The sequence below is a fragment of the Lepidochelys kempii genome, chromosome 5, assembly GCF_965140265.1.
Source record: "Lepidochelys kempii isolate rLepKem1 chromosome 5, rLepKem1.hap2, whole genome shotgun sequence".
NCBI lineage: Eukaryota > Metazoa > Chordata > Testudines > Cheloniidae > Lepidochelys > Lepidochelys kempii.
In genome coordinates, this window is record NC_133260.1 from 88,982,032 (window position 1) to 89,007,601 (window position 25,570).

A 25,570-nucleotide genomic window follows, 5' to 3' on the forward strand; every position below is an offset into this window, starting at 1 on the left:
TGACTCACCGCAGTGAAGAGACTGCGGTGAGTAGATCTGAGTATGTCGACTTCAGCTATGTTATTCATGTAGCTGAAGTTGCGTAATTTAGATCGATTCCTTCCCCCTCCCATAGCCCAGGCCTAAACATTTGGCCTGCATATGCAAGAGTGGCAAAACTTGTATTGTGCATCATATCTTCATATTCTTTCTGCTCAAGTGTACGCACTTTTTGGGTGACATTTTCAAAAGAGACATAATCACATCGAGCTTTTGTAAATCCTGTTAGGTGCCTATTGCATCTTTAGGCATCTAACTATATTTTTTAATCTAGCACATGGGCTCCTAAATCACATGGATATCTTTGAACATTTTAACTCTTTTGGCTTGAAGATATCAAAAAATGACTTGTCATTTATATATGGCTAGTGTGTTAAAATGCATATGCTATTCTGCTGTTCTGGAATAGTGCTTTTCACATTTGTGCATTTCACAGTTTCATTTGAGGATCAAAAATACTGGCGCTAACTTTGTACTCTCTGGTCAAATGTTGGCTTATACATTCCTTTAGTGCAGTTTCACAACACAACTAAAGATTTTAATGAGGCTACAGTAAATGAAGATTTTTAGCTCAAGATGCCCCTTCTCCCAATTCCAGCATGGCTCTTCCCTTTCACTTTTCCTTCCACTCTTCTGGGAGTGTAGTTTAGGCCTGCCACTCGCAGAAAAAGTTAGGAACTGGAGCAACTCCTCCTCTCTAGCATGGGGAACGGGAAGGTTGGCTGTGGTTCTTTTTGTAACCTGTCGATGCTGCTCCTTCAGGTGGCCGCTGAAGAGCAACCATGAGGAACAAGGCCCACCCTCAAACCAAGGAATTGGTGGGGTTCCGTTTCTTTTTGGACTCTTATCACTGTTATGAGCGGAGCGAAAATGGCTTATGAGTAGTTTAATGTCTTTAACAATAGCCGCACCTTCGTTGTGTTTGCAAGGCCCTGGGCTTAGGGGCTTTGAGCGCACCGCGTGCAGGGGACACCAGAGGGGCCACAACACTCTGAGAGGTGCGCTGCAGGCAGATGCCCAGCTGGCAGCGCGGTGGGTTGATTAAGGGGCTATAGTCACACCGTAAATGTGGGGGGACAGGTCCTCGTTTAAAAATAACACTCAAGGAGCGGGCTGCTGTCCTGCGCTGAGAAGGGGACAGCGCTCCCCGGGGCACAAGCGCAGTCCTTTTAAAATACCAGCAGCCCGTGTGCCGCAGGCGCTTGGCGAGGCGGGGCGGTCTCCCCTCCAGGCCCAGCCCGCGGGGTGGGCCTTCCCCTCGTGAGTTGTTTTCTCCGTACGCCGGAGAGGAGAGGAGCGGCGCCCCCGGGCCCAGCTGCGCCGCACTGGCTGCGCCGCCTGCCGGCTAATGCTGCTGCCATGGGAGGACTCGCTGGCGAGCTCTGCGCTCACAGCCTGAGGGGGCAGCGATTGCCGAGGCTTGCGCGCCGCGCTCGGGTTTTCTCCCCGGCTGGGGCTGGGATTTGTCTTGTGGGCGCATCAGACTCGTTCGGGCCCGAGGACGCTTCTGTTTGAATGCCCGTAAGGCAGCTTCCGGAGCTGGAAAGTCTTTCTCGAGGAAGGGGACAGATGCGGGCCGAGCCCGCCAGCCGCTGGCGACCCACTTCTGGCCGTGGTGCCTGCTGAAGGAGCGCGGGAGGCGGCTGGCCGGCGGGGCCCAGAGCAGACCCACCCGGGGCTCACGCTGCATTTGGATGCGCCTTGAGGCGAGGGTGCCCTTTAATCTTTAAAACTCTGCAGGGAGTGGCGCTTTCGTTTCCTTAGCGCTGTCAGACTCCAGTGACAAACGCAGCAGGCTGTTTGCGGGCTCGGTAACATTGTGGGGGCTGGCCCCCTTTTCAGTGTTTGTAAGTGATGAGCGTCAGAAAGGAATCGCGCCCCTCTGTGGAGTTCATCAAAGGTGAGCAACTTAAAATGCCAGTTTAAGTGTTTTTTTCCGTCTTTGGTTTGTTAAAGAAGCAAGTTTTCGAAACTCGTTTTGCAATCGTGCATGTGATCAAGGGGCAGGAACTTGTACTGCACCGCTTTTGTCGCGTTCGCTTCTTTGAAACAAAACGCGTTTTCTTTTGTTGGAACTATGATGAATTAACGTAAAGTGGATTTGGGAGGCAGTAAACAGCAGCTGTCTGTAACTTCCTGGCCTTTTTCAACCTGTTGATATTTTACCTAAGTTAGTTAAAAGTTAATATAAGTAAATCACTGATTGCGTAACAAATGCATGTGCATTGTCAAACAAAGAACTCTCAGGAAGAATCCAAACTTGAGACCTTCTTTTTCTATTGTCGGTTATCAAATTTTACTGTGCTTCACTTTCCTCTTTTGGTAACGTTTACCCTCTCCTCCCACCTTCACCCTCACATCCCTAATAGACTCAAAATATCTTGTTTTATATTCCTATAATAAGTGTCCAGGTCATGTTCTTGTGTGTGTGGCTGGTTAGTTGGTTGGTTGTTTTCTGATTTCATAAGAGCCAGATTTGCTCCTCTCTGAATTGTAGTAGTCAATAGATGTGTGTGTATATAGACAAACACAAAGTCTCCCAAATCAGCTATGGGAGGGCAGTCTGGTTATCCTCTGAACAACTTGTTTGCCAAAGGAAAACCACAGTGAGCTTTTGACTAAATTACAAGTAAGTTTTAAACTGTTTGGTAACCAAAACCTAGCCTTTGAACTTAATCATTGTCTTCCTTGTTGTCTAGTGCCTGAAAAATAATGTCCTCTAATCTGGAAACCCTGAAAGGAAAATTTGGTACTAAATTGTGACCATTTAAAGTTATTACATTTAAGAGCAACATTTCAAGTTTTCTGTGGAAATTTGTAATGTTAAGGGTAGTATTAGTTTAAAATCTCTTGCATTTCAGGTCGCCTTTATTTTGCAATTCTCTGCCAAAAACCAAAGAGTGGTGTTGCAAATACACATTATTTCTGCATAGATGATGAACTTGTATACGAGAAGTAAGTACAGTCCTTATTCTTGTATTCTACAGAACATTGCCGTAAATTGGTAAGAAAAGCACTAATAAGCAAGTGATGTAATTCTTATTCTGTTTTTATTAGCAGTAGTTAAAACTTTTATACAGATTACAGAAGTTTATGTATGGAGTTTATTCTCAAAACTAGTGTACTAGTGCCAGCTAATTTCACTTGCAATGGGACTTTATACGTGAGAGGGCCTGGTGGCTCCCCACCAATTTCTGTCTTGAAAAATTTCAGAAACTTTTTGTTTCTTACTTATACCTTATTCCTACTGGAAGATATCGGAATACTTTACAACAAGTTAAAAACAATTTAGAAGCATTAACTGAAATGTTTAGCCAGAAGGAATGTTTCTAGTTGCCAAAATACCGGGGTAAAATATCTAAACTTCCTAGAATAATAGATGGGTCAAAACCTGGCAGTTGCTGACTCAGCACTTCATGACCCGAGCATAATAGCTACATTAATAGCTACAGTGAACTGCATCGGTCTTTCAGATAAGACCTTGACATTTATTTTATTATTTATTTTTATGATACTCTGCATGGATATTAAAGATCCCTTAGTACTTTTGAAAAAAAATAAGAGTATCTTTAGTTAAAAATTTCTATGCTCACCTTACCCAGGTTGTGATGTTTTGTTCGTTTTCTGTATTTCAGTGGGGCTCTGTATACACAGTGGTAGAATGTTGTGAGGATTAATGAGTAAATATATAAATAATGTGAATCTGATAGCTTTTAAACATAGTGCCAGCAGAAGATTTTGGAATTAATTAATTAACCTTGTTTTTGAATGGTGACAGGTTTCAGAGTGGTAGCCGTGTTAGTCTGTATCAGCAAAAAGAATGAGGAGTACTTGTGGCACCTTAGGGACTAACAAATTTATAAGTTAGTCCCTAAGGTGCCACAAGTACTCCTCGTTCTTCTTCTTTTTGAAGGCATGTTTTTGCACTGTCGTTAAAATCAAGAGTTCCTAACGTGGTGCCAAAAAAGTTATCTTACTGTGAGCTTTCAAAAGTTTGCTCACTTCATCATTTCATTGACCTTTTAGGAGGTCTTGTGTGGAGAAGAAAGTAGAATAAATTTAAAAATAACGTTTTAAAAGCTGATGAAATACTACAGAACTATACTTATGGTATGCAGGATGGCAATTTCAAGAAGTTGTACCGAATTTAATGTGTGCATTAATTATTAGTTTTTATGTGGTGCATGTGGATTTCTTTAAAATTATTTCTACAAAACATGTACAAGCAAAATGTTTTCTTTCTTTCCCTCCCCACAAGCTTCTACGCAGATTTTGGACCTCTCAATCTGGCAATGGTTTACAGATATTGTTGCAAGCTAAATAAGAAATTAAAGGTAAAAACTGTTTTGTACCAAATAGACATAAAATATTGGAATTGGCCCATTTATAAAAATGGTGAGGTGAATAAATGTTCCTTGTTTGAGAAATATCTTCAAATTGATATGTGGATTGCCATTCAGGCTTGTGTTTTGGATGAGTACACACTAAACTGTATGTAGTATATATTTGTGTTTTCAGATTTGGCCAGATTATATTTTCGGGCGGGTGTGTGGTGTGGAGGGAAAAGACAGAGAGTGAGGGATGTAAGAGGAGGAGAACTATTTGCCTTTAGGACATAGTAGTTGTACAGTAATTATTGTGAAACTGCAACTTCTAAGTATTGGTACTGTTAGAAACAACTAGAAGAACTCTTAGTGGGCAAAGGTCTCTTTCAATAGAAGGCCCCCTCCTCTGGAATTCAGTCTCCTTGGAAATCTGCCAAGGTCTAGTGAGTTTCAGGGCTCAATGAGAGACACATTTATTTGATTTGACTTCTGTTTGATTTGTTTTAATTTGATTTTTTAAATTTTTTTAATTTTTTGGTCTTCACAACATTTCTATAGAGAGCCACATTTGCTTTTTAAAAAAATATTCAGGGCTCACTCCTGCAAGGTGACTGAGCACCCTTACTCCTGCAGTTGAGGTAGGGTGACCAGATAGCAAGTGTGAAAAATCAGGACAGGAGTAGGGGGTAATAGGTTCGTATATAAGACAAAGCCCTGAATATTGGGCCTGTCCCTATAAAATCAGGACATCTGGTCACCCTAAGTTGAGGTAACTTGCTATGTCTGAGGAGGCGCTCTGTACCTTTCAGAATTGGGCTCTTGGTAGATGTTATGTTTTATAGTATCTCTATAAATCGAAATAATGAAGTCTTACATTTTCTATATCAATTCAAGTTATCCAGTGCAAGTTTGTCAACAGAGGTTGGAGTACAAAACGTGGTAGGCAAATAAAAATCTTACTAAAATTCATATGCTCTTTGCTTGTTCAAAAGCCCATTAGTCAGATTTTGAAACCCTACACTGAACTGTGAAAACTGGAAGTATGCAATACAATATGTCTTTTATGGAAAATCTTGGCATTTTGTGAATGTTCCTTGCTGTCTAGCACTGGTGTCAAGCTGTCTGCTTCAGATTCATTGTGCCAAATACACTACAATGGGTTGTTTCGCTTAGCCATGAGAATTTGCCCTGATTTTGCTTGAAAATTATTCCACAGAAGTTTCTGTATTGTGATTTATTTTTAAATGGGTTGGTTTGTGAGAGCAATATACTTGAATGCTAGATGTTTTAAAGGGATGTTCAATGCAGAACTCATTCTACACTGATCATAGTGGTATCTGAGTGACTCGTTTCACTTTTAAGCATTGTGGTATTTTTGGCTAACAGAATGGGCTGATAAGAGAAATCGTTCATTTGTAGTGCACATTTAAAACATATTGCCATCACTTCATTAGTAAGGTTGTAATTTTCTATTGAAAATCCAGTTCTGTCTCCCCTCAAACAAGGTATATCATGGAGTTGGATGGTGGTTTATCAAAATTTGAGATGATTCAAACACAAGTGGTTTCTGATTTAGGACTTTAAAAATATGGATGTAATTCATATTTTGAAAATTATTCTAAGGTTTCTGATCAAGCTATATCACAGAAATAGCTTGCAGTAAAAATTTAGACTATTCTGAAAATTTTACCCAAAATCTTGTCAAGGACCCTTGGCTAAGACAAATCCTGAGCCTATCTCCCTTTTGAAACTGGGACTGGGGTGCTTATGAAAATTTTATTTCTAGTGTATAGGACTATGATTGGTAAGTGAAAAATGTTGGAGTAATTTCATATAGCTATTTTGAAATCTCATAGGGATCCTAGTAGAGGTTTAAAAACATTGCTAAAGTTCTGATACTCTATAGAACCCTCCCTTTCAGTGCATAGCTTCAAAATATGAATTTGTAATGGGAGTTATTGTGTTTATGGCTACTTTTTCTAACTTTATGGGGGAAATCCCAGAATTCCTACCTCACTCGTTGTCATCACTGGTATTGCCTTTTGCCTGCCCATATCCTCCAGTAACAGCCACCCAGCGCTGCTGTTTCAGTTTTTGTTTCTAGTGGTGTTCATTTTTTCCTTCATTCACTTTCAGGGGTGGGTAGAGGCTGCAATATAATCTCAATCTCCTAAAATTTCTTTCCTATACCCATTCTAGACTTCATGGCATTTATCAGCAGTGCCACCAGTAGAAACTGAGAGCATTCTCCATCAGTATGTGAGCCAATACAGTTACCCTTTTCTATGCCCCCAATGTCCATAAACTTTCCTTGGAGTGAAAGTTTTGCTGAAGGGGAGGGAGGAATGTCTCCTCCAGCCAGGCAGTTTAAGAAATACTGGGAACATATTTATGTAAACGGGAAAAGAGAGAGGAGCAGTGCCTGCCTCTGAGTCATGGGCAATAGCAGCAGTAGGCCGGTCTCAGCAGGTCTGATAGACTTAAATTTTGCCAAAATACTCGGATGCAGGGAAGCTTCAGACTGCTAGCCACAAATCATCTTGTAGCCCTTGTTCCATTGAGTTGGAGAATCCGGTCTACATTATTCAACATCTGTTATACTTACTGATTGTAATAGAGCACATACTTCTAACTGCCTAATAAGATTCACAGTATTGCCAACTCCACAAGCTCTAAAACCATTAGACAGACAAAAATATTCATATGACTAGTTTTAAAAAAAACAAGATTTTTTTTTTAAACTTGCATTGGATTTATGATTTGTTTTCCGATATTTGAAATAGTGGATGGAATTATCCCTATTTGTGTTTGCATATTTCAGGTGGGAATTCCTAATGTGTAATAAATACAAATTGGGAGACCTTCTTTTCTTTTTGGCTGATAGGTGGGGCTAATCCCTTCCCAAAGTATTGTCCTAGGCTCCCTGCAGCTCCCACTGTCCAGTGGGCACTACCCTGCCTCATGCTGTGCATTCTCTGGACTCCCTCCTCCCTTCAGGATATCAGGATTGCTAATTCCAAGTGTTCAAAAATCATGAGTCTGTCCCCCCCCCACCCCCCAAATGATGAGCTTTTAATGAGTAAATTTGGGGTAGTTTGTTCTTGTTTCCTGGCTTTGAGCCTTTAGGGTTCACGTGTTCAAGGTTTTCTCCATCACCTAGAAACTGTTTTTTTTTTAAATTGAAAAGCTGAGTGTCTAATGTAATTTTTAGACTCAAGGAGCTTTAAGAGAACCCCCTGAAATATCCCAAGACTTGCAATTAAAATAGTGAGAATTAGCAACTCGGAGATACTGCCCCTGCCCAGCTCCCTGTCCTTCCCTCTGTCCCCATGTATTGCCCACACACAACTTCCCTCCATATAGGATTTTGATGGTGGGACACGGAAAGGAGGAGAGAGTGCAACTGGGCTAGAGTCTACGCCCGACAGGCTGGAGAGAAGGGGATGCAGGGACACATACTCCTTGAATCCTTTCTCCCTCTGCCCATTGCTCACCATTGCTACTCTAACTGTTGGTGGGTAGGAGCTACATGTTGGTCCCGATCCAGCTCCCTTTTTCTATGCCTGTCCTCATGGACTGCTGCACCTGTGCTCTGCACGGACAGCAAAAGCAGAGAGGAGTAAAGACTCTGAAGAAGGTAGCAGTCTGTTGGGATCCTGGAGATGGGTGGGTGGAGCCTGCCCACTACTAAAGGACCTCCCTCAGCCTAAGGGGAAGATCCACAAAGTCCGGGATCTCAGTTAAGTACGGGAGACAACTAAAGATATAACAGGGACAGGAGTGAGGTTACAGGGCTAAATGAAGGGAACCCGATAGGGACACCAAGCAGACACCCGCTGTTCTTCGAAGGTGACAAGGGAGCCAGCGGATGCCGCCCAGAGGAACTCTGCCGGGATGTGTGAGACCAGGGAGGAGTGGAAGTCAGCCCCACAGTCACAGAGCACCCCCTCATCTACCATCCTCTTCCTGGTGGTGTAAATGGCTACTTTGGCTAGTGCCAGGAGGAGGTTGATGAGGAGGTCTCATGACTTAGTGGGGCCACAGATAGTGTGTGCAAAGATGAACAAGTGTGGGGAGAAGTGCAGCCAGAACCACAGCAGGAGGTTCTGGAGGAGCCGGAATAGGGGCTGCAACCGAAGAAGGCAGCAGTTAGAGCAGCAGCCTCTGCTGGTGGCAGCTGGGACTTCAACCTATTGCCTGCAGCTTAGGCTCTCAGCAGCTGTCTCTGGTGGATGCAGCCAGAATTTGTGAAAAGGCAATGTTAATGCTGAAAAATGAGACTAATGGGACTAATGAGAATGAACTGGCAGCACGGGATTCAAATACCACATTAGAAGAGAGGAGGAAATTGGGCAAGTATGCAGGGCAGGAGTTAAAGTTGGTTGTGGAAACATAAGTTTGAATTTTTGGAGTTTTTGAAAAATATTTACTTTTATGTCTGTTTTAAAATATTACAACTTTCTAATTTTTCAATATAACATTTAATATCAATGTTGAAATTGTTAAAATAACTGAAGAAAATACCACCAAAAAGAACACAGTAACTTTTCCCTTTAACATAAAATTACTGTTTTTTCATAATGAAAATTATTAGGGCTGTCGATTAATTGCAGTTAACTCGCGTGATTAACTTTAAAAAATTAATCACAATTAAAAAAATTAATAAGTTTTAATTGCACTGTTAATAGAATACCAATTGAAATTTATTAAATATTTTTAGATGTTTTCTACACTTTCAAATAGTTTTATTTCAATTACAACACGGAACACAAAGTGTACAGAGCTCATTTATATTATTTTTATTACAAATATTTGCACTGTGAAAATGATAAACAAAAGAAATAGTATTTTTCAATTCACCTCATACAAGTACCATAATGCAATCTCTTTATCGTGAAAGTGCAATTTACAAATGTAGATTTTTTTTTATGTAACTGCACTAAAAAAAACAAAACAAAATGTAAAGCTTTAGAGCCTACAAGTCCACTCAGTCCTACTTCATGTTCAGCCAATTGCTAAGACAAACAAGTTTATTTACATTTATAGGAGATAATGCTGCCTGCTTCTTATTTACAATGTCACCTGAAAGTGAGAACAGGCATTCACATGGCACTTTTGTAGCCACAGTTGCAAGGTATTTATGTGCCAGATATGCTAAACATTCATATGCCCCTTCATGCTTCAACCACCATTCTAGAGGACATGCTTTCATGCTGATGACACTTTTTAAAAAAAAAAATGCATTAATAAAATTTGTGGCTGAACTCCTTGAGGGAGAATTGTATGTCTCCTGTTCTGTTTTACCCACATTCTGCCATATATTTCATGTTATAGTAGTCTTATGTAATGACCCAGCACATGTTCATTTTAAGAACACTTTCACTGCAGATTTGACAAAACGCAAAGAAGGTTCCAATGTGAGATTTCTGAAGATCGCTCCAGCACTCGATCCAAGATTTAAGAAGTGCCTTCCAAAATCTGAGAGGGATGAGGTGTGGAGCATGCTTTCAGAAGTCTTAAAAGAGCAATACTCAGATGCAGAAACTACAGAACCCAGACCTCCAAAAAAGAAAATCAACCATCTGCTGGTGGCATCTGACTCAGATGATGAAAATGAACATGCGTCAGTCCACTCCGCCTTGGATCGTTATCAAGCAAAACCCACCTTCAGCATGGATGCATGTTCTCTGGAATGGTGGTTGAAGCATGAAGAGACATATGAATCTTTAGCTCATCTGGCACGTAAATATCTTGCAACACTGGTTACAACAGTGCCATGTGAACGCCTGTTCTCACTTTAAGGTGACATTGTAAACAAGAAGTGGGGAGCATTATCTCCTGCAAATGTAAACAAACTTGTTTGTCTGAGTGACTGGCTGAACAAGAAGTAGGACTGAGTGGACTTGTAGGCTCTAAAGTTTTACCTTGTTTTATTTTTGAATGCAGTTATTTTTTTGTACATAATTCTACATTTGTAAGGTCAACTTTCATGACCGATTTCGTTACAGTACTTGTATGAGGTGAATTTAAAAATAATATTTCTTTTGTTTTTATAGCACAAATATTTGTAATCAAAAATAAATATAAAGTGAGAATTGTACACTTTGTGTCCTGTGTTGTAATTGAAATAAATATATTTGAAAATGTAGAAAACATCTAAAAATATTTAAATAAATGGTATTCTGTTGTGGTTTAACAATGCAATTAATCGCTTGACAGCCCTAAAAATTATATTTGAAATTTTGTAAAAATGTTCACTCTGCCACTCTCATTTAGAATGGCTTAACATGGTGCAGTGTAACTAGGTTTTCAACAGACTTGATGCTTTATCAACCAGTACACTAAAACCCTGATCCTGCCTGGATGCTGAGCACTTCTCAGGATTGAAAATGGAATAACACATTTGATCATATCTTAACCAGAAAGGCATTGGAATTAATTTTGGAAACCTTATTTCCAATGAGGCCAATTTCTGTGTGTAGTTGGCTTTTCTGCTGCAGTGATTTCAAACTTATTTTTATCAGGCTATGCAGATTTATGTTCAAAGTGCCAAATTATAACCCTGTTGTTCATTTCTTGATGCAGTCATTTACATTGATAAGGAAGAAAATAATTCATTATACTGGCTTTGATCAGAAAAAACAAGCAAATGCTGCATTCCTCATAGGCTCTTACGCAGTAAGTATTTAACCTTTTACCATAAATTGAATTGCTACGTTTTGTTTTTTATCATTTTCCCATATGCAGTCCTTAAAATACGAAGAATGATACTTCCCCCCCCCCCGCCCCATTTTAAAAAGTGGTGCTGGAGAGGGCTAAGAGTTTGACTTCCTGGTGTTGCTCTTGACTTTTTTCTTTACTATATAGAGATTACCCAAACTTTTTTTTTTCCCAACAAAGTGATTGATGTGACAGGAAAGGCCCCTAAGAGATTTTTATTTCTTTGCTGCCCAAAAATCTTCTGGGTGGGTGTTTCTAAAATCCCTTAGCTGATATAGGTGCACAAATCCTATAAATTCTTTTAAAGTTACTTAGGTTCTTTTGGAAAATGCACCTTCTGTCTTTTATTGCCAATATTTAATTTTTTTAAAGAAAATTGATTAATTCTTGATACTTTATCGTATTTCATCCTTTTTGTAAAGCCCAAATACCACCAAATGTTTTATTTCTGAGTTTATATGTTGGGAAATATATCTTCTCCAGCCTATCCCTTTCCTGACACAGGCCAGGGATGGAACTTAGGGGAAGGAAGAAAAAGCCGTATGTGGTGTGCTCAGAACGGATATAATATCCAGGGGTGTAGAGGGGAATGTAGATAGAGTGCCTGAAGATGCACTGAGTCAGGTGCTTGGCGATGTAGGGAAAAACCTAATAACCGATTGTGTTCATATTGCTCAATCTCTCTGAAAGACTAAGTTTGAAGCAGTAACCTCAGAAATGTGTAGTGAAGGTCTAAAATGCAGAATGTTTGAAATGTAAAGATGCAACAGACTGTAGATTGTTAACATTGTGGTATTTGACTTGTGTTGCAGCTTGACTGCACTTGACTTTTTTTCATTTCTCTTTGAGCATTGACTAAAAATAAAGAATGGGGTGAAGGACCTGTGCTCTTCATCTTACTGGTGACTTGAGAGGGGGTTTAGAGTCCATACAGCCCTGAGTCATTCCCCTTTAAGAGCTCTGGAGGGCTATAAAGCTCCTGCGTTTGTTTCCCTGCTGCTGGTTTGTGTTATGGAGTAGGTCTGTTTCCAGCTCCCCATGGTCTTCCTGTTGCCTGTTCTGCTGTACTTTTATAATGTCAAAATCTTCATTTATATGTGACAATTTCTTTCAACTGAAACCTCCAAGTGTTTAGAAATGTTACATTCTCATTGCAGCATTCTGAAACTGAATGGAAATATGCAGCATATTTTGCTTCAGCTTAATTGTTTGGAGTCAAGATACTAGAGCAACTGATTGGTCACAGTTTTTAAGCAAGAAAAAAAAACAATCCTTAGAAGTGATTTGATTACTCTGTAGGCCAAAAAGTAAATGTGGACTGCTTTTATTATAGAATGTTCCTTTTCTTCTTTTATTATTTTTTGTCCTGTGTGTAGTACCATGGCATCAGCATAGCCATGGTCATCCTATGCAGAACCCAAAATGCAGAAATAATAAATAATCAGTGGCAGAGTAATCCATGATTTTAGTAACTTGTCGTAAAATACCTTTTTAAAATTAACTTTTAACAGTCCTGCTCCTGATCATCCATTCAGTTTTCCTGCCATGGCACCATACACTGGAGCACACAGTTGGAGGGGACTGTTTGTATAAACCTTCATAAATACATAGGGCCATATTTTCTCCTCCCACTTGGATACTGGTGGGAGGGCACTGATTACTCCTGATGGAATTCTTCACCAAAAAATTAAAAATTCTGCACACGATATTTTAAAATTCTACATATTTTATTTGTCAGAGTAGCACAATATAATCACACCAATTCAATTATTTTGGTAATTTATTTCAAAATACCTGCCAACAAGTATGTCTGTAACAATATGGACAACAAAAAAGATTCAGGAAATGTTTTTTGACAAATAGATTACTTAGTAGGCATATTAATATATAACTTTGAGAAAAAATTCATTTAAACTACAATACAGAAACATATTTCCTGCATCCCTCAGAAACAGTACAAAGGCTTACGGGAATCAGTGGTAATGGAGGAGCTAAGCAAGAGGGAAGCAATTCCTGGGAAGGAGCCTGGTAGTGAACCTGGAGGGTTATTAGATGTGGGTGGGAGAAGTATGGAACAGGTTTTTTGGGGGGTGGAGGAGATTGTTAGGGAGTTGGGGAGCCTCCCACGTGCAGACCCTGTCTGACCCCTAGTATCTCCCATTCAGTCCGGCACATCTCCCCGCATCCCCATGTGGCCCTACATCCCCATTCCGCCACCCCCATCCCAACTCGCATTCAGCACCCGCCCCACTCTGTCCCCGGCACTATCCCTTCTAAGCCCCAGTCTGTGACCTCCCAGCATCCCCCTGTGCCCCGCTCTGTCCTCCCCCCATATCCCATGCCTTCTCACCTGGCCCCGCAGGCAGGGTGCTGTGAAGAACCCAGCCTCTCCTCCCTATTGGCTGCTGACTGCTACTGCCAGTGAGCTGCCTGCCCTCTGTTCTGGTGCCACAGCAGCACATGGTGGGCGAAAGACATAATTGCAGTGCCTTATTTACAGATTAAATAATCTGTGGGGGATGTGAATTCTGTTCATGCGCAGTGGCGCAGAATTCCCCTAGGAGTAACAGATAAAGAGAATACTGCCTCTGGGGATATCTCCTTACCCACTAATCCCATAGAAGATCTTCCATGGAGAGCTAGATAAGTGGACTGAGAGAGGGTTATGTGAAGATCATCCACACATTGCAGAACTGTACCCCCAAAGGCAGACCTGTCATTAAACTACCCAGACATTCATACGTGGAGTCCCCCTCAGGTCTTTCCATTGTCTGTAGTGGGAACTGAATCATGCTTTAAGAGAAAAATGGCTTAGAAACTGCTCCAGTATGTATGATACATATATATATATATTCAGAAAGACTTATTTAATTTGTAAAATATTTTGTGCTGCTTTTATTTCATTAGGGAAATATATGTATTTAAACATGTATTTATTTGAATTAAACTTACATGAGTTTAAGAAACTAGGCCCCAGTGCTTAGAATAATGTAAGTTCTTGCCTCTGGTAGTCAATAGTATACTCAGTTATTGGGCAAAATTCTCTAAAGCTCAGTACAGGGAAGTGTAAACGGAATGAATGAAAAATTTAAGTTTGTATGTATATTTAAGCTTTCCAGCCCATTGGCCTATCAGTAATGCTCTTCACTGTTATGTTGAAGATCTGGGTTTAGTTTCTTGCTTCCTAGGCTGTCAAGATTGTGAGTCCTTCGTGACATTTTGACTTCTGTCACTTGAGTGGTATTACATGCCTGAAGGGATCTCATTTCTACAACCCGCTTCTGTTCCAGTTCTGGAAACATATTGGCCACACTGCAGATTAGGGAAGGGAGGAGTTTGGGTGGGAAGCAGGTGAAATTAGATAGGGGAGGAAGTCATCAGAGATGCAACAGTGAAATGAATAGTGCTGTGTTTTTACTCTATGGGATGGAGAAGAATACAAACCAAAATGTGTTAAATTGTTACACCAAGTTGCTGTTAAATAAGTCTGTTCTAAAATACAGAAATTAAAAAGGTTTTTTTTATTCTTCATGAGAAAGATGAAGGTTCTTATCATTTCACACTTCTTGCCAGTTCAAAAGAATAGAATTGAATTAACTGCAGCTCGAAAGATTGTCTCTTCTGCCCAACATGAGTTGGTCCAGTAAAAAATATTACCTCACCCACCTTGTCACTATCAAATAGAATAGTCCCTTGTAACTAGGATTTTAAAACTGTTGTAGCTCTTAATTTGGAGGGTTAATTTTGGGGCCCATTTTAAGACTTACTTTTAGGGGAATGATCACACTTAAATGTGTTAATTTTAAGTAATCTCTTTTTAAGATAAGCCATATCGCTGTATATGTGCTAAATAAAAATTGTTTATCACACAAAGACTTTCCTGTTTTAGGGAACGGTACTGACATTGAATTTTTGCTCTTTTTTTTTTTTTTTAACACTCAGCTGTATAAAACGTGAGGTAGCACCCCAAGTTTATAATGCAATAAATGTAAAATAATTAGTACTCCTCAGAGCCTGTCTGTCTAGGAACAATCAATAGTAAGCATTCAAGTGATACATCAGTACTGTTAACTTGAAAGCCTCTTGCTTTGAAACCTGTTTGTCCTTAACGTTGCAACGATCAATAATTTGTTGCATCGTGTAATCCTTGTAACGTTCACTTAAGCAAATCAAGGCATACCATAGCAACGTTTGTCATTGAAGTGAGGTGAGCTATACCGTTCCTGACTTTCTAAAGTAATTATGAAAGTCCTAGTTAACTGTTGTGAGGCTGAGAGACTGAGATCAATGATTTGGTGTATGAGCAAAGGCTGTTCCAACTCTTTTCTTCACCATTATGTTTTTTTAATATTTTACCCCCCATCCCTTTTCATTTAACAACTTTTTTCCCCTCTAGTTTCCGAATGGGCCATCCAGCCTAAACACTTCTTTTTATATCTACTGCTTTCTTCCAGGTATGCCTCATGTGCCAGCCAGGCCTAACTCAAGCAGCCAGAGCTCTTCAATGTAACATGATCTTCAAGATAAAAAGCAAAGTTTTTGTTTTTAAATAAACTCCTTTAAGATCCCAAATCTATAACAAAATGTAAGTGTATTTCTATCACTACATTTACTCTGTTGGTGATTTGGAATCTTAATCCCTTTCATTTCTGGTCCTACCCTGCACTTTCTGTAATGTCAGTCTGTTAAATTGTCATTGAAGTGATCAAAATACACCAGCAGGGATACAAGCTTCTGGCCATGTGAGATTGGGATGTATCTCACATGATCAGCAGCACAGAACAAGTATCTTACTCAAACACAAAGGCTGGGGGCTAAAAGTATTTGGTTTAATTATTTAAAAACAAAGCCAACTTTGTGTCATCCTTAAGGTAGAACTGTCTTTATCTGGAAGCAATCTACATTATTTAGGCCTTACTGTTCTACCAAACAGAGATTCTTTGAGATTATCTATAATGTCTCTGTAATGGCTTCTTTTGATCCTCACCAGAACTTAAGTGTGGATGGAGAAAGCCTCCTTCGTCCATCTTTATTGTGTCTGTACTCAGATAAACCAAATTTAACCTCCTCCCTTATTCCTATCTCCCTTTGCTGCATTAACTTAGTAACAGTGTTTCTTTTCTCAGGCTTGGCACTAATTATGTACTTGGAGGGCAATCCTCCATGGGTACCGCCCCAAGAACTGCTGTAATTCAGGTCACCTTCTCCAGGACTCATCTCTGTACTTTGTCTATTTTCTCATCTTCTTTCTTCAGGGTAAGCAGTGTTTCCTTCACCAATTCTGATCCATGCTGCTATTCTGTTTTTGCTATCTCAATTTGAAAATGCCACACCTAGGAAAAACAGTATTTTGGAGAGAAGGAGGGAGCTGTCCAAGCAATAGCACTTCTGTTTGTGATACTCAGTGCACAGCTCCTCTTTTAGTGTTTGCACAGTGATTAATCTTTGACTAAGGCTATATGGGGTGTATGTGGAAAGGAATTGACAGCAGTATATTTTTGGAGGGAGGAAGTATAAGACTCCATTACTTATCCTTCATTTAAGCAAAACCTGCCTTGAGTCTTGTCTTTCTCCTTCAGAATTCGCCCTTTACAACATTTCCCTATTCTGACTTATTTTAAAAAGTTGTAGAAAAACTGTTACTCTGAAACGTGTGAATGCTAGTTACAGTAACAGCAGTGTTAGTCTGTATTCGCAAAAAGAAAAGGAGTACTTGTGGCACCTCAGAGACTAACCAATTTATTTGAGCATAAGCTTTCGTGAGCTACAGCTCACTTCATTGGATGCATAAAGTGGAAAATACAGTGAGGAGATTTATATACACACAGACCATGAAAAAATGGGTGTTTATCATACACATTGTAAGTGATCACTTAAGATGAGCTATTACCAGCAGGAGAGTGGGGTGGAGGGAGAGAAAACCCTTTGAAGTGATAATCAAGGTGGGCCATTTCCAGGAGTTAACAAGAACGTCTGAGGAATGGGTTTGGGGGCAGGGGGGAGGGGAGGAATAGTCACTTTTAGGTCAGAAATCGAGTGACCAGAGAGATTGAAGCATTCTCCGACTGGTTTATGAATGTTACAATTCTTGACATCTGATTTGTGTCCCTTTATTCTTTTACGTAGAGACTGTCCAGTTTGACCAATGTACATGGCAGAGGGGCATTGCTGGCACATGATGGCATATATCACATTGGTAGATGTGCAGGTGAACGAGCCTCTGATAGCGTGGCTGATGTGATTAGGCCCTATGATGGTGTCCCCTGAATAGATATGTGGGCACAGTTGGCAACGGGCTTTGTTGCAAGGATAGGTTCCTGGGCTGAAATTGTGGAAAAGCAGCATCACTTGCCCCATAACCTCAGCAGTGCAGAACACAATGCCATCCACAGCCTCAGAAACTACTCTGACATCATAATCAAAAAGGCTGACAAAGGAGGTGCTGTTGTCATTATGAATAGGTCGGAATATGAACAAGAGGCTGCTCAGCAGCTCTCCAACACCACTTTCTACAAGCCATTACCCTCTGATCCCACTGAGGGTTACCAAAAGAAACTACACCATTTGCTCCAGAAACTCCCTGAAAAAGCACAAGAACAAATCCGCACAGACACACCCCTGGAACCCCGACCTGGGGTATTCTGTCTGCTACCGAAGATCCATAAACCTGGGAATCCTGGGCACCCCATCATCTCAGGCATTGGCACCCTGACAGCAGGATTGTCTGGCTATGACGTTCTTGTTAACTCCTGGAAATGGCCCACCTTGATTATCACTTCAAAAGGTTTTCTCTCCCTCCACCCCACTCTCCTGCTGGTAATAGCTCATCTTAAGTGATCGCTCTCCTTACAATGTGTATGATAAACACCCATTTTTTCATGGTCCGTGTGTATATAAATCTCCTCACTGTATTTTCCACTTTATGCATCCAATGAAGTGAGCTGTAGCTCATGAAAGCTTATGCTCAGATAAATTGGTTAGCATTCACAGTAGCAGTTTAATCTCACCTCTCTCTCTACCTCTTCTTGTACTGACCTGATTTCCCCTTCTTCCTTGGTAGAAATAAGGTTGCGCGGGATGTGCTTGTACTTAAGACAGTGCTCCCTTCTAGTGTGTCCTCACTAGACTCTGCAGCTAATGGCTTTCTTGGGCTATCTTCCCTCCTCACTTGCAAGGCTTTTTATGGTTCTTCCTTTTTCATGATTAACTCTGAGTTTTTCAGAGGTGGGAGGGTTTCTCTCCTCGTGAGCTTGTTTTGATCTACTTTAATTGTTTATAAAGACAAATAACCATTTGTCTTTCATTGGCCATCTGTGTGTTTCATGACAACACAACAAATTTAACTCTGACCTTTAGGTTAATTTGCTGTATTTTTATCTTGATTCTGCTATTTAAATATTTTCTTGTAAAACATATGATTAGGTGGGAAATATCAGTTAATCTATCAGCTGTTGAGAATCTTTTTTTGTAAAGTATTTGTATATTCTTGAGAAACCACAATCATCCATGTAATAGAACTGTTCAGTATTAATTTATGGTAAAATGTATGCATCTGTGTGGACTTGCATTTGAGGCTGATCTATGTGCTATATATGTACTGTAGATTCTATGTTTGTTTAGAAGGGGGTTGTGATGTGTTTGTTTGCAGTTTACAGCTGTTAGAATTATTATTTTGGGTAAGTGTTAAAGCAGTTGTGTCATGACATAATAAATCTTATGCTTCCCATAAGCATATTTCGTTATTTACTTGGTTTTAAGTGCTTGAGTTTTGTAAATCATGTGATTAACTTGCTATGTTAAGTAGATTTTTAAATTAAGGTTTTTTTGTTGGGGGGGGGAGAGTGGAGGTGGAGTTTGAATGTTCAGAGTACTTTATGAGCACTGTCTTATTTCAAATGCTATAGAAGTGTTTTGTATCACTAGAATACAGAGTTGGTTTGTTGCAATTTAACTGTTTTGAGTTAGATTTAAATAGGCTAATCTTCTGTAAAACGCAAAGTAGCAATGTAAAATTTGTATGGTGACACTACAGAATGAGGTAAAATTCTTCTTTGATAACCCTGTGTAGTACTAAAGTTTAGGATGCCTCCTTCAGATGGAAGTTCCTTTCCCTTGCTGTTATTAACTGTTTGTCCCATCTCTCTCAATGTATTTAATATGGTGGTTTGAACAATCTCTTGTTAAAATTCTAGGTTATCACCAAGTTCTAGTAAAAGAACAATTCTTTCCTTCATCCCATGGTATATATTGCTACACATAAAGGTCACTTTCTAAATTTTCCTACAGAGCTCATCCTTCTTGACAGGAGAGAGTATATGCAGACTAGGCTATCCCTCCTCTGTTGTGTAATCCAACTGATGTCGATAGGATTATGTACAAGGGTAGGGATTTGCATGAGCTGTGTTTGTAGGTATCTGTAGAAAAGTACACTTATTTGGAAAAAAATCTTCTCTTCTCAACTCTTAACGAACTTGCACCCTGTATGCCTTAACTAGAAACAGATGCCATAATTGTAAAGGTAATTAGCTAGGGTGATAGTATGCTCCCATTGCTAATTACAGGCATATTATTTATGTACTGTGAGATCAGGATTTTTTTTTTATGTATATAAAGCTAACAGGGGAATTTTAGATAATCTAGAACAGTAGTAGTGTTGATCCATGGATGAAACTGCAATGGATTATTATGGTTGACTGAAAAATGCCTGTTCTGTGTTAATAACTTAACTGACAGTTACTTACCATATTTTTTAAAAAAAACCTTTTAAACTGTGCTTTTGTATAACAGTAACCCCCAGTCTTTTGGAGTGAAACTTTTTCTGCATATGCACACTCACATTTAAAATAAATATAAAATATATGTATTGTACAGATATTGTATTAAAGGTGTTAGATAATGGGATTTTCCTTATTTTAAAAACAAGATTTTATTGAGCAACTAGCTGTCATGTGAGTGAAAGACAGTTTCCTGGAAAATGAATAGATTGATAACGAGAACAGTTTTAAGAAAAATTGGACATGTGCAATTTTTGTAGATTGTTTCCCATTTCATTTTTGGTATGATCTTGTATTTTACTAGCAAGATCTATTTGGATAGATCACTTGATATATTTGTTTGATTATTTGCAGCCTGTTCTCGTCTTAATACCATCTTCTATTTGTTGCATTAGTGAAATTAAAAATTTCACAAAAAGGTTGTGTGTGTATGCAAGGTGGGGGGGCTTGCACCTGAAATACTAGAACATACCCAGGGATTTTACTAGAAAAAGCTTACATTATGTATCCTAATAAACCAATCTCAACTTCAGGGTCTTTATCCCCGAAAGGCAAACCCTCTTCTTTGTTCCGCTCTTCTTCTTCTTCTTTTTTTGGCCTAAGACCTAGTTCTCTGTCCCCTAAATTTGCAAAACATGTTAGGAACTCTGTCTTCATCCTATACTATTCACGACTCCAACACTTTAATCCTTTTTTTAATCTTGTACTCTGAAATCTCAGATGTACTTCTGATCTTACAATGTGTCTCTTAGGGCAGGTCTACACTCCGGGGTTAAAATGACCTAAGTAATGCAACTCCAGCTACGTGAATAACATAGCTGGAGTCGACATAGCTTAGATTGACTTATTGCAGTGTCTACTCCGCGCTGGGTTGATGGGAGAAACTCTCCTGTCGACTTACCTTATGCTTCTCGTTCCGGTGGAGTACTGGAGTCAACAGGAGAGCAATCTGTGGTTGATTTAGCAGGTCTTCACTAGACTTGCTAAATGATCCCTGGTGAATCAATCACTGCAGCATCGATCCATAGGAAGTGTAGACATGCCCTTAGTTACCTTTTCTGTCCTTACAGTCACACTTCTCTAGCTCCTTCACCTCTTCCTTGAAGCAAGTACTTGTCTTCTGTCTCCTGAAGAAATCTTCTCTCAGCTCCCACTTGCCTCCAACTGTTGCCCATCTCCCTCTTCCCCTTTGCCTTCAAACTCCTGAAGCAAGTGGTCTTTTCCCATTCACTAATTCTCTTTTCCAGTTCTTTCTTCAGTCCCCTGCACTCTGCTTACCACTTCATTCCAATGAACCTGCTCTCATTAAACTCTCAAATGACCTTTTCTTGATCAAGTCTCATGGTCACTTGCTCAAGTTCTAAAATTTCTCGGCCATCTTTAGATCTGTTGATCAATCTCCTCCACAAGTTCTACACCCTGGTTTCTGCAAATCCCATGTTTCTTTAGATCATATCTTCAAACTCCTCTTCAGTGTTCCCTGGAAACACTGGGATGCAGCTTCACCTCTCTCTCTTCCTCTCCTTCCCCCCCATCCCATCTTGTTGTCAGTATACTTCGGTCTCCTCCTCTGCTTCCTCTACACTGTGCTTACTCCAATAGATTCAGTCAACCGCTCTGTGCCAGTGATTCATAAACCTATTTTGCTACTCGCACCTTTCATCCTCTAGTTTAGTCTTACATGTTTGCTTGTGTGGCCAAGATTTTCTTCTGAATGTTCTCTTGCCAACTTGAGTTTATCTTCCATAAACCCTTCCTCTTCCCCTTCCTTTGTCACTGTTTACAGACCATCCTACCTGTACTCCAAGCTCACAATAAGTTCAGCATCATCTTTGTCTATACTCTCCTTTCTCTCCCATCTAGTCGTCATCAAATCTTGTTGCTGCTTGCTTGACAATATTTCTGTAATTTGACCATTAGTTAATATCTGCATTGGCAAGGCACCTCTCTTCACTGTGACTACTATAACCTCCTCCACTATGCAACTGCAAAGATTTTTTTTTTTTTTTAAAACATGTATAGCATCTCTTTGTAGCCTTCCATCTATGGTCCAAATTTCTTGGTCAAGGTATAGTCAATGTCCAGACTCCAGGTAAAATAAGAATAAAAAATGATAATAAGTAAATAAAAATTTTGGGATCCATTCAAAAACCTCTGGCTGTCCGGATTTGGCACATGGTCCACTATTGACTACTTTGGTGTAAAGGCTGAGCCTCTCCATTTCCTCTAAAGCACCCCATAACATCACACCTACTCACCATATCCTGTACCCAAGTTCTATGCAAGCCACTTTTTACTGATGGGTCCATGTATCTCCTTCATCAGCACTTGTCTTTGCAACTTCTTATGTGTCATCTCTTACATGTAGAGCAGTGGTCTTCAACCTTTGTACGCACAAGATCACTTTTTGAATTTAAGTGCAACCCAGGATCTACCCTGCCCCTTCCCTGAGGCCCCACCCCACTCATTCCATCCCCCATCCCTCCATCGCTCGCTCTCTCCCATCCTCACTCACTTTCACCGGCCTGGGGCAAAGGTTGGGGTTCGGGAGGGGGTGCAGGCTCAGGGCTGGGGCCGAGGGGTTTGGAGTGTGGGTGAGAGGAGGCTCCGGGCTGAGGCTGCGGCAGGGGTTGGGATGAAGGAGGGGGTGTAGGCTCTGGGAGGGAGTTTGGGTGCAGGAGTATTGGGGTGCAGGAGGGGGTTTGGATATCTGGCTCTGGGAAGGGGTTCAGCACTGGGGTTGGGGTGTTGGAGGGGATTTGGGGTGCAGGATGGGGGTAGGGGGTGCTGGCTCTGGAAGGGGGCTTAAGGCTGGGCAGGGGGTTGGGGTGCAGGAGGGGATATGGGGTGTGTGCTCTCGCTGGGCACCACTTACCTCGGGCGGTTTCCAGTAGCCAGCACAGCAGGACTGAGGCAGGCTCCCTGCCTGCCCCGGCCCAACACCGCTCCCGGAAGCAGCTAGCATGCCCCTGCATCCCCTGGGGAGTGCACTTGGCTCTGCATGCTGCTCCTGCCTGTAAGTACCACCCTGACAGCTCCCATTGGCCATAGTTCCCCGTTCCCGGCCAATTGGAGCTGCGGGGTCGGTGCTTGCAAGCAGGAGCATCGTACGTGGAGACCTGTGTCCCCGTCCCCCCAGCACTGCAGGGATGTGCTGGCTGCTTCCGGGACCGGCGTGGGACCAGGGCAGTCAGGGAGCCTGCCTTAGCCCTGCTGCGCTGCCGGACTTTTAGCGGCTGGAGATCACGATCAACTGGTAGAGGCTCCAGGATCCACCAGTCGATCGCAGTCTACGGGTTGGTGACCAGTGATCTAGAACATTCTCCCTCCTGAAGTTCATCAAGATCATTCCCTGTCTGCACAAGTTCTGAAAAACTCAGCTATTCTGTGAAGCTTCCTTCTACAGTGACTTGTGCTCCACACGGATTTGCTCTTTAGGTCTTGTCTACCCTGGAAAATGACATCCTGTTACTGTGTACATGTGTGCAAATATTTATTAGACATGTCAGCTGTAAGTGTAGTTAGGACTGCTGTGCTGAAAGTCATATTTACTGACATAATTTTAAAAACAACTATCCTTGTCTGTATGCTGAGCATTAAGATTGTGTGTTAACAATTTGTGTGTTTAAAATCGTGTTATAACCATTTTACTGCTCAGATCAGGTCTCCATTTAAAACTTTTGCCAGTATAACAATGTTGTTTAAGGGTGTGATTTTTGTTGTTTTAAATAACACTTCTATACTGGCAAAAAAGTGCTTTTGGTAGTATAGTTTATTTCATTTGGGCAAGTGTACTCTTTTGCCAGTATAAACTGCATCTATGCAAGCAGGATAGATGGTATAAGCTGCATTTCTACCTTTTTAGTGTAGACTATGCACTAGTATAGGCCCTTACTGTTTGCTTGCACCTCTAGTTGCTATTCCTGTTCTGTGGGGAAGGGAATCTTGTTTTCCTAGTACAGCTGATGGACTGTGGAGTGCTTTGTGCAGCTTTTGGCACTATGTTAAAGGTTGAGAATAACTAGTGCTGCTGGATGTGTCGTGTCCGTTTTATCAAAACAGGCTTGACTATTCTTGGAATACAGCCTATACATCCAAACCATGTAATTGATAATTGTGGTGTTAAACTACACCGTCCTGGGAATGCTAATTGGATGGACATCTGAGGAATAGTCCTTGAACAATATTTTGTACTTAATTTTAGTCTCTTTGTCCCTGGATGTTTGTTTGACTAAAAGAAGGCAATTTTTTGGAGGGATTCAGAGTATTTAAATGACCAAAAGTAAGCTAAAATTCATACCTGTTTAAAAAATAGTTTTATTTTTGTTTCATCCTGCTACTAGCAATGTTAAATATTTTCTTGTTTATTCTCCTTGAAAGAGGAAAACCAGTAAAAGTCAACACTTTATTTTATGTTGTTTTATATTATGTCAGTTTATGTTGGTTTTGAAAATGTTTCCAGCTTTGTTACCAACATGGTTCCCCTCAACCATGATTTTGTTAAACTTCAGATCTGGCTTTACAGCTGTATAACTGTAATTACAAGGCAATGCCAGCTTTTTTTTTTTTTTTTTTTTTTTTAAAGAAAATATGCCTAGAAAAAGTCTTAAATGGTGAGGGAAATTTTTAAGTAGATACTTTTTTACTTTATTTCTGTCTAAAAACAAACAAAAAATACTTTTGGGCAGAAATTTTGGGAAAAGTGGCTGTTAGCACAAGAAATGTAAATTGTTTGTCTAATTTGAATGATCTTAAAGTACTTAGTTTAATGTTTGTTTTTTAATTTGCACTATTGACAAAGAGATTTAGGAAGTAATTTAAAATGTTAAAACATCTCTTAACAATTTAAACATTTTAAGATTTATACTTCAGTAAAGTACAGTGTTCTTATATAAAGATTTTCTTTATATTTAATGACATTATCCATATGAAACAATAGTTCTAATGAGAGATGGCAAATGTCCCTCACAAGGACGACTGTAAACTCTCTGGCCTCATCTTATAGTTGGAAACTGACCCACCCCTGTCAACAATCAGTGGCCTTTAACCAGTGTTGAAAATGGTGTAACAGCTAGTATATAGACAGGGCAAAATTGTTTTCAGCACAGTCGCAGAAAGGATGACTGATTGAAAAAACAATTTATAGTACTGGTTCAAGAGAAACCATTGATGAGAGTGGCTGGCAGCTACGGATCAATCTCCTGGTGCAGACAGCTTTTTAGACATAATCTGTAATGAACTGGGGTCTTGTGAAGCTGGCATCCTTTCCTGATTTCTTTTAACAGTAAAATGTTTTCAGTACTTAGTACTAGATATATTTTGCCCTCATTATGTTTTTGGGGTTTCTTACCTTCTATTAAATTGTAGGCTGCTTTTTTTTTTTTTTTGGGTGACATCTGTATTTAATTAGTGGACACTGCTTAACCTAGTGTTTGTTCAGGTTGTGCATTGAAGGCGATGCAAGATTTGGAATACTGTGATCTCCTACAGCTCCAACATTAAAAGGATCAACATTCTCCCTTATTACTGTATAGCAGCTTTGCAGATGGGCAGCTTTATTGCTTTGCTGGTGCCGTAGAGGTTTTGTGTTCTCTTACATTTCTTTTAAATTTTAATCACTTTAAAGTTTGTACAAAATTATCCATGAAGAATATGTTAGAGAATTACAGCAAAAATATTGTATATTTTGTACAATAGTGTCACAAAAGCACT

General features: G+C 40.2%; 1 protein-coding gene across 4 annotated transcripts in view; it reads left to right on the top strand.

Moving 5' to 3' along the window:
* Positions 1-25,570, top strand: part of CDC14B (cell division cycle 14B) — an 80,882-nt gene that overhangs the window by 12,209 nt on the left and 43,103 nt on the right. For 3 of the 4 annotated variants that reach the window (XM_073344945.1, XM_073344942.1, XM_073344946.1), the window contains exons 2-4: positions 2,901-2,994; positions 4,298-4,373; positions 10,950-11,042. In XM_073344945.1, coding sequence (XP_073201046.1) covers positions 2,901-2,994; positions 4,298-4,373; positions 10,950-11,042 — 263 coding nt within the window. The remainder of the gene's footprint in view (positions 1-2,900; positions 2,995-4,297; positions 4,374-10,949; positions 11,043-25,570) is intronic. The other variant, XM_073344943.1, reaches the window with a different exon arrangement.